At 37.9% G+C, this 12,203-nt stretch overlaps 1 protein-coding gene across 3 annotated transcripts; it reads left to right on the top strand.

Annotated features, from left to right (window-relative positions):
- The first annotated feature begins 738 nt into the window (after positions 1-738).
- Positions 739-12,035, top strand: RFESD (Rieske Fe-S domain containing). Of its 3 annotated transcripts, none has more exons than XM_009208806.4 (5): positions 739-838; positions 6,010-6,204; positions 7,949-8,124; positions 8,221-8,255; positions 9,960-12,035. In XM_009208806.4, exons 3-5 carry the CDS (start codon positions 7,950-7,952, stop codon positions 10,224-10,226), a joined length of 477 nt encoding a protein of 158 aa, XP_009207070.1. In that variant the 5' UTR covers positions 739-838; positions 6,010-6,204; position 7,949; the 3' UTR covers positions 10,227-12,035. The 3 variants fall into 3 exon arrangements, with proteins under 3 accessions (XP_009207070.1, XP_009207071.1, XP_031522176.1); XM_009208807.4 differs by lacking the exon at positions 739-838 and adding an exon at positions 865-1,970; XM_031666316.1 differs by lacking the exon at positions 739-838 and adding an exon at positions 6,989-7,086 and having other exon boundaries at positions 6,145-6,204; positions 9,960-11,563.
- Positions 12,036-12,203: the final 168 nt, after the last annotated feature.

A 12,203-nucleotide genomic window follows, 5' to 3' on the forward strand; every position in this document is an offset into this window, starting at 1 on the left:
AATATTCATTACATCATGGACCTGTCCTTTGAGTATACAGTACACAGCCACGAAGTAATTCACGTCTGTACTGTTGTGCTGTGTTTTATTGAACCATTCCTCCGTGTTATCACTTTAGTTATTCTGATTATTTCATTGCAAAAAAAATCCTTTTTTTTTTTTGAGATGGAGTTTCGCTCCTGTTGTCCAGGCTGGAGTGCAACGGCGCCATCTCGGCTCACCGCAACCTCTGCCTCCTGGGTTCAAAGCTCTTCTCCTGCCTCAGCCTCCCGAGTACCTGGGATTACAGGCATGGGCCACTACACCCGGCTAATTTTATGTTTTTAGTAGAGACGGGGTTTCTCCATGTTGGTCAGGCTGGTCTGAAACTCCCGACCTCAGGTGATCCGCCCGCCTCGGCCTCCCAAAGTACTGGGATTACAGGCGTGAGCCACCACACCCTGCCTTAACATCCTTATACATGGATTACAAGCATCGCGAAGACCTGCAAATATTTGTATAGGGTAAATTCCTGAACGAAATCGCTGGGCGCATCTAAAATTTGAATAAATGTAATGAGACCAACAAACATCTAAAAAGTAAACTGATGCTATCCACATTTGTCAAGCACACGAGTAGGCCTGCCCGTTTGAAGGTGCTGGCTAGGCGCTGCTGGCCAGCGATCTCTATCAACCAGCGTCAGGGTTATCTGCCGGCAATGCCATAGAGGCGGTCCTGGGGGCGGGCCTTCTCCGGTCTCGTGGATGACCTTGCCCCGCCCCGTCGAGGCGCCGCGCGAGTCTGGAGCTCTGGCTCGCGCAGTAGCGTCACGCGGAGGCGGAGCGAGGACTCGGGGACAGTAAGTTCTGTTCTCCCCGCGCAGGGGGCGGGCTCGCGGGACCAGCTGCTTCCGGCTGGGCCGCGGGCGTGGACTCAGCATTCCGGCTGTGGCGGGGTTGCTGGCCTGTGGCCTTTGCTCCGGGCCGCTGCGAGGCCTGAGGCCCTCCTAGGTTTCGGTTCAGCGTTAACTGTTAACCCGCCAGAGCAGGCTTCCGCCCAGGCACAGGAGACCCACTAAGCTTGTTCACCTTGAAACTTGGGCCACACCTGAGACCTGCCACCTCAGGGGGGTATGCGGGTCGTTCTAACAAGCTTTCATGGCATTTGTGCGCTCTAAAGTATAGAAGCTGCTCCAGGCTACCGCAGCCCCGGCCGTCCTGGAGACAGTCTCTCCTGGAATCTGTAGTGGAGAATTTACAGCACCTGGACAGCCACGTGCAGTCTCCAAACTGCAGGCCGTCTTTACCGAAATGTTAAACACAGCTTGAAGTTAGGCAGGATAACTGCCAGAGCTGGATGGACCTTAGAGGTGCCAGCTAACGCGCTTTGAGCTTTTTCTGCGTTAGGCCTGCTCTAAACATTTGACGTGTGTTAAAGCATTTATGTGCGTTACCCTATGTGCACCCCGATGTGGCAGGCCCTTCTTACAGTAAAAGAACTGCAGCACAGCGAAATTAAGCAACTTGCCCCAAATCACGCAGAACTGGGATGCAAACCCAGGTCTAGCTCACTCGTGATCACATCTTTGGTGACATATATAAATATCAGTACTATATATATCACCATTTTTTTTTTTGCTTTGCTAAAATTTTGCTTTGCTAAAAGGTTTTTGTGTCTTCAGGGTAGTTTACTTGCAAGCCCCATGTTTATAAAAAAGTGGGTGCTACCTGAATAAAACTAATGCCTACCCCTTGGTGGTTTTGTGAAGACTGATGAACTATTATATTCAAAGGGTCCAAGCAGTAAGCATTTACTGAAGGACAGCTAGTTTTATCCATTATTATTCTGCCATTGAGAAACTACTAAGACATTTTTCTTCCCTGCACCTAAAAGCAAGGGTGTCAAACTTGAGATAAGCATTCTGATAATGTGTAGGCAAAGTTTCCAGACTTAGTAAAAGCACCTTAGTCATGGCTCAAGAGGAGTGACAAGTAAGTACGTTTCACTTCGTGTCTCTTTTATCTTCAGTGACTTGTGGAAATTTGAGTTACACTAAATATTTTTAAAAATTCAACTTGAATTTATTTCCTGTGTTGGAAAGGGATCTAATAGTGACTGATTATCCATTCAGCTGATTTGTAATTTTATATGGAGTTAAGCACCTTTAGAAACCAATTTTAGGGACAGGCCAAAAATTTTTCTCGACGAGAACATGGAACACAACAACTAAATTTTTCAGGGGGAAGTTTTCATCTAGCCCCCAAACTGGATGAGTCCTTTAATTTTCTGTTTCATTCAGTTAAGATTCCACTATCTTAAAGTAGACTTGAAATACATTGGGAGTTTATGAATAGTTCATCAAAATAACGATAATTAAGGTGAACACATGGGCTTTTCCTGTTGTCTGAATGGTTCATGATATTCACAATAGTAAGAATAATATGGGTGTTAAATGTAAAAAGTCATCAGATATTATAAATAGTACCATTTAAGATACATAGAGGAAACTATTATTTGACATATAAAATAATACTTTCTAAGCAAAATGCAAGGCCATAATCATAGTTCTCTGAAGCCTTTATCGTTTAGCCCCAGTCTTCTCTGCTCCTTTTTTATCAGCCCCTTCAAAGTTCACCAGTTTTTCGGGTTGGAGGCAAACCTTGCAAAGACTGTAAGTTTGTAGTGACTCAAATTTGAGAAAGGCCTGTATTTGGTTCTCATTTATTTGGGAGTTGGGAAAACATAATTAACTTTTGATATTATACTACATCTCTTGTATTTCATTACTTTTTGATAGTACTTTTCTATTTTTTGCCTGGAAGGAAAAAAAAAGAACTGTTCATTCCTCCTTTGGTGCCAACTTTTGAAATTAGCTGTACAAAAGTCTCAAAATAGTCCATTCATGATCTATGCACAGGCACATTCTCTGAGGATAGAAAGGGCAATTTTATTCCATTTTTCTTGGGTTTGGGGTCATTTGCTACATAAATATAAATTAGGATACAACAAGTCTTGAAAAGAGTAATTTTAAATATAAGAAATAAGTATTTTTAGACATTTAAGAAATGTTTATTATCTCCTTGCTTTTCTTTATATATTTACCCTATAGTACATATACCCATGAATAATATACTGTTTTGTTTTGCCGCTTTTGTGATAAAAATGGAAACATACTCTGACTTTTTAAATTTTTCACTTGCAATTATGTTTTTTGAAATTAATCCAACTTGATGTAGAGATACATTTTTCACTGTTGTACAGCATTCCATTGAATGAACATACACACATTCCATTCTACTGTTGATGGGTTTTGTGTTGTTTTTGTTTTTTGCTGTCATAACTATTCTTGTGTATGTTTCCTGGTATATCTGTGCGCATTTCTGTGGCATATACCCAAAGTGGGATTATTATTATTATGTTTAACTTTACTAGGTAATGCCAAACTGTGGTAGCACAAATTTATGTTATCACTAGCAGTTCCGTATTTTCACCAATACTTGGTATAATTTTTTGTCAGCCCGGTGGATAGAAAATAGTATCACATTAATGACTTTGCTTTGCATTTCCTTTGCGTTTTCCTGCTAATGAGGTTGAATGTCTTTACATATATTGGCCATTGAGATTTCTTTATTTGTGAAATGTTTGTTCATGTCTTGCCCATTTTTCTATGATTATTTGTTATTTTTTTTACTGGCCTATAGGAGTTATTCATATATTCTGAATCTCAAGCCTTTGTCGGTTATATGTATTGCAAATTCCACATTTCTTTCTTTTCTTTTTCTTTAGCCTGTTTCCCCTTCTTTCAGTTCATTCCTTTGTCTGTTCCCATTTTTCTTATTATTATGCCTCTGTTCTGTCACAAAATGTGATGAAGGCTGCATGCCCAACTCTGAAGGTAAATACTGCCACCTGAGCAATTTATGTTCTTTGAGTACCTGCCCAAATCAAATAAAACCAGATGACCATTCAGAGACAGTATTCCTGCCTCCTGTCAGCCATAGCTAACCCAGAAAATCATGGCCCTGGTCCTCTTTGCCTTTGCTTTAAAATAATAAATTTTTCTTTTTTATTGTGAGATAATTTTTAAAAACAGCATATGTATTTTGTGTCCCCCCATTTTTAAAAAAATTGGTTAGAGCAAGAATTAAAAATGCAAACTTCAGAGTGCAAATTTGACATCCCTATAATTTTCTAAGCTTGATGTGTGTGATGCTTTCCTTTATACATTGAATTTAAAGCCCCTGCCTCTCCCCATCAACACACATGCACACATGCACAAACATGCACACACATACCTCTCTATCTACACCTCTATTTTGGAGCCTAGACTTACAATGATATCGGATATTTGTCTTCCACATGGCTCAGAACTATTTCTCTCAAAATAGTGACCTATAAATTCTCTTTTTCTAAAGCTCACTCGTAACACACTAACATGGAGGTTTTACTCTTAATAATTTTTGTTTTATAAACTTACTTTTTAAATGAACCATGCTCTTTTTCTGCTAACATTTTAAAACTTCCAATCAGTTATACAGGCTTAAATAAATATTTAGAGAAGCCATCAGGAAAATTCTCTGCAGAAGGCCTAAAGTCACTTGGCACTTCCATGAAAACATTTTCTCTTTTTTGGGGAAGGGACTGGCCCATAGTGTGTAACCATTCTAAGCTAGGTACACTGAGGTACAAATGCCTTCTTTAAAGAAGTTGGATAGGGCCGGGCGCGGTGGCTCATACCTGTAATCCCAGCACACTGGGAGGCCGAGGCGGGCGGATCACGAGGTCAGGAGATCGAGACCATCCTGGCTAACACGGTGAAACCCCTGCCTCTACAAAAATACAAAAAATTAGCTGGATGTGGTGGCGGGCACCTGTAGTCGCAGCTACTTGGGAGGCTGAGGCAGGAGAATGGCGTGAACCCAGGAGGTGGAACTTGCAGTGAGCCGAGATTGAGCCACTGCACTCCAGCCTGGGCTACAGAGTGAGACTGTCCCAAAAAAAAAAAAAAAAAGAAAGAAAAAGAAGTTGGATATATGTGTTTTTATGTAAAATGGTAACCTAAGACTTGAGTGGAATTAAAATGCAGATTCCTGTTGATCAAGAAAAGGTACATTATATTGTTTAACTTCCTGTGAAATACTACAATATTACTATATTTGAAAAAGGCATGGATGATGAAGTATCTTCTGAAAGTTAGAATATTTATTTGAAGTTGACATCTGGTTTGTAATTTTGTTAAATATTTGTAGATAAGTGTGTGTTTAATATCTTGAGCATTTCACAGCAAACTTGTTTCTTAAAAAAATATTTTTAGAGACAGGGTCTCACTCTGTTGCCCAGGCTGGAGTACAGTGGTATGATCATAGCTCACTGAAGCCTCAAACTCCTGGCCTCAAGTGATCCTCCTCCTGGGGCCTCCTAAGCAGCCAACCCTACAGGCAAGTACCAACCCACCTGGGTAATTTTTAAAAAACATTTTTATGTAGAGCTGGGTCTCGGTATGTTGCCTAGGCTGGTCTTGAACTCCTGGCAACTGATCTTCCCACCCCGAAAGTGCTGGAATTACAGGTGTGAGCCACTGGCCTGAGTCATTATTTTGATGCAAGGACAGGATCAAACCTATAACCCTTAAGCCTGTTCCTAAAAATAATATTGAGATATTTCTTAGTCTTGATTTTTTTTCCCACCTTTTAATTTCTATATTTGGCCAAAAGGATACTAAAGAGTAGACTAGGGGATAAACTTTAGAAATACAGGGAAAAGAGAGTAGTAATGGTTATATTCTGAATATAAGCTCTTACTTGGATACTAATCAGTATTTGATTTCTAGGAGGGTGGATGTATAGGGAGTAAATGAACTTACAAAGAGAAAAGGGTACAGGGTAGGCCCAACTCTTTATAGAGCAACCATAGTGTCAGGACAGTTTCCTAGGATCCTTGAGTTTTCTTCATGTATTATTTATTGTTTAGTACACAGACGTGACCAGCATTGGAATTTATTTGGCCTCATTGCCTGCCTTTTTTTTCTAGGTTACCACCTATTTGCAATTCAAGGAGAATATAAGATAGAGAAGAAAGCTGTGAATGAATTTCATTTGATTAGCAATAGATTGGATACTCTACTGGTCTTGTGTCTCTACAACCACTCTTCCACCTGACCCCTAAATGTTGAAGTGCTTCAAGAATTGTCTTAGACCTTCTTCCTTACATACACTTCCTCTCCAGGTGAGTCCATAGAATTCTATAACCTGGAAACTCCTCAATTTTTCTCTCTAGAAATTCTCAACTTGAGTCTCTTATATCTGGTTGCTGACTTGATATCTCTACTTGGATGTCTCTGTGATACCTTAAACTCAATATGTGAAAAATGTATATAGCTCTTGATTTTCCATCCTGCAAAAATACCATTGATTTCTTGGCCTTTCTCATCACAGTCTTTCGCACTACAGTTCACCTAGCTGCACAAACCTAAAACTTGGGAGTCATTATTTATTTTTCTATAGCGTCTTCATTCTAGTTCATCAACCCAACTTCTCTGTACTATAAAATTAAAATAATGATACCTTTTTAGTAACATGGAGGATTAAAGAAGTTAATAAATAAATGTAGCCTTAGAATAGTGCCTGGCACATAGTTAACACAATATAATTGTAGCTACTGCTACTACTGTTACTATTACTTTTTCTCCCCTACAGCGTCAACCCCCTGGGGCAAACCACCATCTTTTTCATGGACCCCTAGCTTTCTGATTTCTGTGCATCCATTGTTGTTTTGCTATAATCCATTCTCCACAGAGCCGGGGCATTCTTTCAAAAAGAAATCAAGTCACACTTTCCTGCTTTATACTCTTTAGTGGCTTTCCTTTGCTCTTAGAGTAAAATCTGTACACAGCACTGCACAACCTGGCTCCTGCCTATTTACCAATCTTGCACATGATGTTCCAGTCTTCTGGAACACATTCACCAAGCCTTTTCTTTCCTTCAGGCTTTTGTATTTGCTATTCCTTCAGTATGGAATTCTCTTCCCCCAGCTGTTGGCATGTCTAGTTCATTTGCATTTTGGGCATTTCAGCTCAGCTGTCATCTCAGTGACCAGTTTTTATCTGAGGTAAGAAAATGAAAAGTTTTCATTCATACCCATCTTCTCTTGCTGTAATAGCTATCTGGTTGTGCCTGTAAGAGCCAACTATGTACTCTAGGCAAAACCAAGTGGACCACCTTAGCCAAGAGGCTGAAGACTATTCAGACAATCAAAGAATCCTGCCTTCAGCAGAAGGCTGAGAACAATGCAGATAAGAACTGAATGTTGTTTAGTGTTAAATTTGATAGGAAATAAAGGGATAGTGAAACTTAAATTTCTATGTTTTACAAGTTCTGAAATTTCCTTCTTGACCTCAAAATGAATCTAATATAACTCTATCCTCAAAGTGAGGAATCCTCCCTAATTTTGGCAGTCTTTAAGAGTCTCTAACGCAAAGTAATGACCGTCTACTTAATGTAATCCAGTATTTATGGCTGGGCACAGTGGCTCATGCCTGTAATCCCAGCACTTTGGGAGGCTGAGGTGGGTGGATTACTTGAGGTCAGGAGTTTGAGACCAGCCAGGCCAACACAGCGAAACCCTGTCTCGACTAAAAATACAAAAATTAGCCAGGTATGGTGGTGGGCTCCTGTAATCAGAGCTACTCAGGAGGCCAAGGCAGGAGAATTCCTTGAACCTGGGAGGCGGAGGTTACAGTGAGCCAAGATCATGCCACTGCACTCCAGCCTGGGTGACAGAGTGAGACTCTGTCTCAAAATAATAATAATAATAATAATAATCCAGTATTTATAAATGTTTTATGTAGCTACAGAAAGTGCCTTCATTAATCTTGAAAAGTCCAAACTATTCATTCTTATGGTTATCTCCATAAAGTTGGAACCAAATTAGTGAATACTTCTTGTAACTTTCCTTCTTTACGTTCAACTAGCATGAATCTTGATGGCTCTGCACAAGATCCTGAAAAGAGGGAATATTCTTCTGTCTGTGTGGGCAGAGAAGATGACATTAAAAAATCTGAAAGAATGACAGCTGTTGTCCATGATAGAGAAGTGGTCATTTTCTACCACAAGGGAGAATGTCATGCTATGGATATTCGCTGTTACCGTAAGATTTTATTTTTCATTTGTAAAACTTTAAACCATAAAACTATCAAAATTTCAGTTTTTTAGTGACTGCAGGTAATATCTGATTCCTTTTCAGACTCAGGAGGACCTTTACATTTGGGAGATATAGAGGTATGTAAAATTAAATTTATTTTCAGCAAATTCAGCATCTACATATATTCAAAACTAATTTATAGTTGGTTTGAACTATATTTTAATGCTTTGAGTATAATTTCAAGTATTCTGGGAATTCATAAGATAAATATGAGAAATATGCATATCTTTTGACCTAGCAATTATACTCTATATCTATTCTATGGCCATAATTGCACAGATGTTTAAGTATTTGTATAGGAATGATTCATTGTAGCATTATTTATTATAATGAATTGAAGGCAATTATTCATTATAATGTTTTAACAATAGGAAACTGGTTAAATAAATTATGATACAGCTATGCTGTGGAATAACTGTACCATGCAATCATTAAATTAATGAGGCAGATCTATATGGGTATGGAGAGATGTGAACAATGTATTTGTGGCTGAAAAAAGCAAGTCATAAGATAATAGTCTTATGAGATCTCATTTTTTTCATCAAAAAGAATATTCGCTTTTTACTTTATACACTCTACATAATTTGATTTTTTTACAATGAGTATATATTACTTTTAAAACAAAAATATACAATATAAATATATTTTTAAAGAAATAAACCACACGGTAGTCTTAACTGAGGAAGAAGTTGTCTTTGCGTCCTTGGATTCCAAAGGTAGTCACCTAAATTTCTTCTTTCTTCATGAAATTGGTCTCTCTCTCTCTCTAACTGATGCAAAGTACAAACTTGAACTTAGCATTCCACTTTCTCTACACTTGATAAGTGTACACACCTGTCCTCATGTTAAAGAACATATGTGTGTTTATTTTTTCTATTTTTTCCCGTTGTCCAAAACCACATATGTGAATCTTTGCTGACAGTTTTATGTAATGTAAATTATGAAAATGTGAATCTTTGCTGACAGTACAAATCAGTCACCAAATGAAAGTACGAATCAGTATTCCTGCACTTTTGGATATAGAGGGGAAAAATGAAAGCACCCACTTACATTTGTGAGCTGATAATAGTGTCATAGAATTTTCCCTAGTTTCAGTCCATAATGAGAGCTTGAAGACCTTGCTCCTCAAACTGTTGTCCATAGACCAACAACTTTGGTGTCACATGGGAGCTTTTTAGACATGCAGAATCTTGTCACCCCAACCCCTTAGACGTACTACATTTAAACAGAGAGACATACATTGAAACCAGATCCAGGTGCTTCCTGCGTTTGAGAAGCACTTCACCAAGACAGTTAAAAAGTTGAGAATTAACTACTTTGGATCACAGATTGCTCTTCTATTATCATATGCACTCATGCCTTTAGTAACTCCTTTTGAATTTATATCCGAACCTTACAATTCTTCTAGAAGCTAGTGAAAATTCCAGAAGCTAGTGAAAATTCCTATAGAAGCACTTGAAGTCCTTGCCCCATTTCTGTCAAGGAGGTGACATTAACATCTGATAGATAACCGCACAGCTGCAGTCACATGTTTTAGTTGCCTGAGCATGTCAGTCTTCTGATAGAGCTCTAACTGCCTTTCTAATCAACTGTAAAAGAGCTTGATGACTCTTCTCAGATTAGGATCTGCTTTATGCTGTATAATTTGTAAATAGGAGGAAAAAAGAAAAGCTAACCTGTTTTTTAACCTGGTTCTTCTGCAGCAGATTCTCTTCAGAGTCTATGGTGTATCACGAACATTTGACATGTCAGAATATTAAATGAGTTATTCTCTTCCCCAGGATTTTGATGGACGACCGTGTATAGTTTGCCCCTGGCATAAATACAAAATTACTTTGGCAACAGGAGAAGGTCTGTACCAGTCTATAAACCCTAAAGATCCATCAGCAAAACCCAAGTGGTGCTCCAAAGGAGTAAAGCAAAGGATTCACACAGTGACAGTAGACAATGGGAATATTTATGTGACTCTTTCTAGGGAACCTTTTAAGTGTGACTCTGATTTTTATGCCACTGGAGACTTCAAAGTAATTAAGAGTTCTTCTCGATAAAAAAAAAATATATAGAAATGAAAAATATTGTGTATGCTTGAAAACATTTTTAGAATAACTGCTTCAGTTTTAAAGGTGATGAAATTTTTCAACATAGGCACAACTATTTAAAACTCATATAAATTTGAGAGGTTTAAGAGCACACATACTTAGTATGATGTAAGGATTATCAGGATCAATAGAATACATTTTATCTAATCTTCTGGATTAATTAGAACCTGAAGGTTATAGGTTTAGGATGTTCTGTTTAAGAAGGATGAAAATAAATTTGGATTAAACAAATAATAGGTAAAAATTAAGGTTTAGTAAGAAAATTTTTTTAATTTAATTTTTAAAATAGGAAAAAATCCCTGTTTGATGTAGCAGACTTAATTCTGAAAAAGTTTTAATATATACAAAGTAGACTGTATAATGAACTTCCATCACTCAGCATTAACAGTTATCAGCATTCTTCCATTCTTGTTTTATTTATACCTCTATGGATTCCCTACCTCTCCTATTTGATTGTTATTTTTACATTTTTAGGTAAAGTTTAAATACATTGAAATGTTCACATCTGAACTGTACAACTTTCCCAAATAACATAGCAGACTTTTTATACTTTAAAAATACCCCCAAAAATGAGATAAGTTTACCTGCTGAACTTGAAAATAAGAAACTTAACCGTTGTGCTAGACATCAAAACCAAATCAACCTTGGCTTAGTTTCTCTATGATCAAGGCAGATCTTGAAGTAAGGAAGCCAGACACAGCTGCTGCCCAGCCATGAGAGATGTAAAGTCTCCTATTCAGTGAGCCAGTGTACTTCGAATGCCTGTATGAAATTTTCAAATAAAGGTTTTTAAAATTTTTTTAGAACTTTATGTGAATGTATGTACAACTAAGTGTCTCCTATAAATATTATAGAGAGGAGATCTAGGGTTTTGTTCCTTGGAGTTCCCAGGCAAGGTTGATGTTCAGTTGGTTCACCCTGGTTTTATCATGTCAGTTATTTATGGTCAGTACTGTTCAGTTACCTGGTGCTCATACCATACTAGCTGTAATGTATTTAAAATAACACCCCAGACACCCACCATGCAAAAATCAGCAGCACATAGTGGTGATTTTTGCATCGTCAGTGCTCACGCAAAAATCACCACTATGTGGGACCAGAAATAGCCAAAATGAGTAGATGATGTATTCAGAGTGAGAAGAACTTTTTGTCAAGATTGGAACCTATTCGCAAAGCACAGTAATACGTTTAGGGGAGGAGAATTACATTAAGAATCTAAATCTAATACTTAACATTCTAAGGAGCTGACCTGGACTCTTTCCCTTGGTTATTATAAAAAGAGTAAATGAATAAGGTCTATATAGTTAAGACTCTGCTTACAGGGACCTTTGCTGCATATTATTACACTTCCTTTTCTGTTGGAGTATGGATAGCATGAGTAGCACTTGGTCCTCATTTCTCAGACAACCAACGAACCAGACTTGTGCTTTTTATAGATACTGTTTGTGGCAGCAACTACTCACTAAGTACAGAAAATATACTGTCTCTCAGGAAGGTACATCCCACTCTATTCTATCATGTGATAATCCTTCAATGCCCAGGCAGGTCTTAACACGTGTCCAGAATATAAAATATATAGAAGAAAATCAAAGTACTTTCTTCAGGCAAAAACTGTAGCCCTGGTTTGCAGGAATAATTACAGAAATATTTTCTTGTAAGAGCCACTGGGAATAATGAGTAGTGTGCACTTGATTTTTCATTCTAAATTTGTATCTCTAAATGTAGAAATAAAAAATATCATATCATGTACTGTCTTCATATACAGAAATCTTCTCATCACATTTGTAAATATTTTGTTTTATAAATTTATGACATCTGTGAATTGCAAATCCTTCATAACTTTACAAGTGATTTACAAAATAATAATAGGCAGACTCAAACTCTCCAGTCTGCATATAAAAAATAATTATCCTTTTATTTTGATAT

This window comes from Papio anubis, chromosome 5, assembly GCF_008728515.1.
Source record: "Papio anubis isolate 15944 chromosome 5, Panubis1.0, whole genome shotgun sequence".
NCBI classification, from domain to species: Eukaryota; Metazoa; Chordata; class Mammalia; order Primates; family Cercopithecidae; genus Papio; species Papio anubis.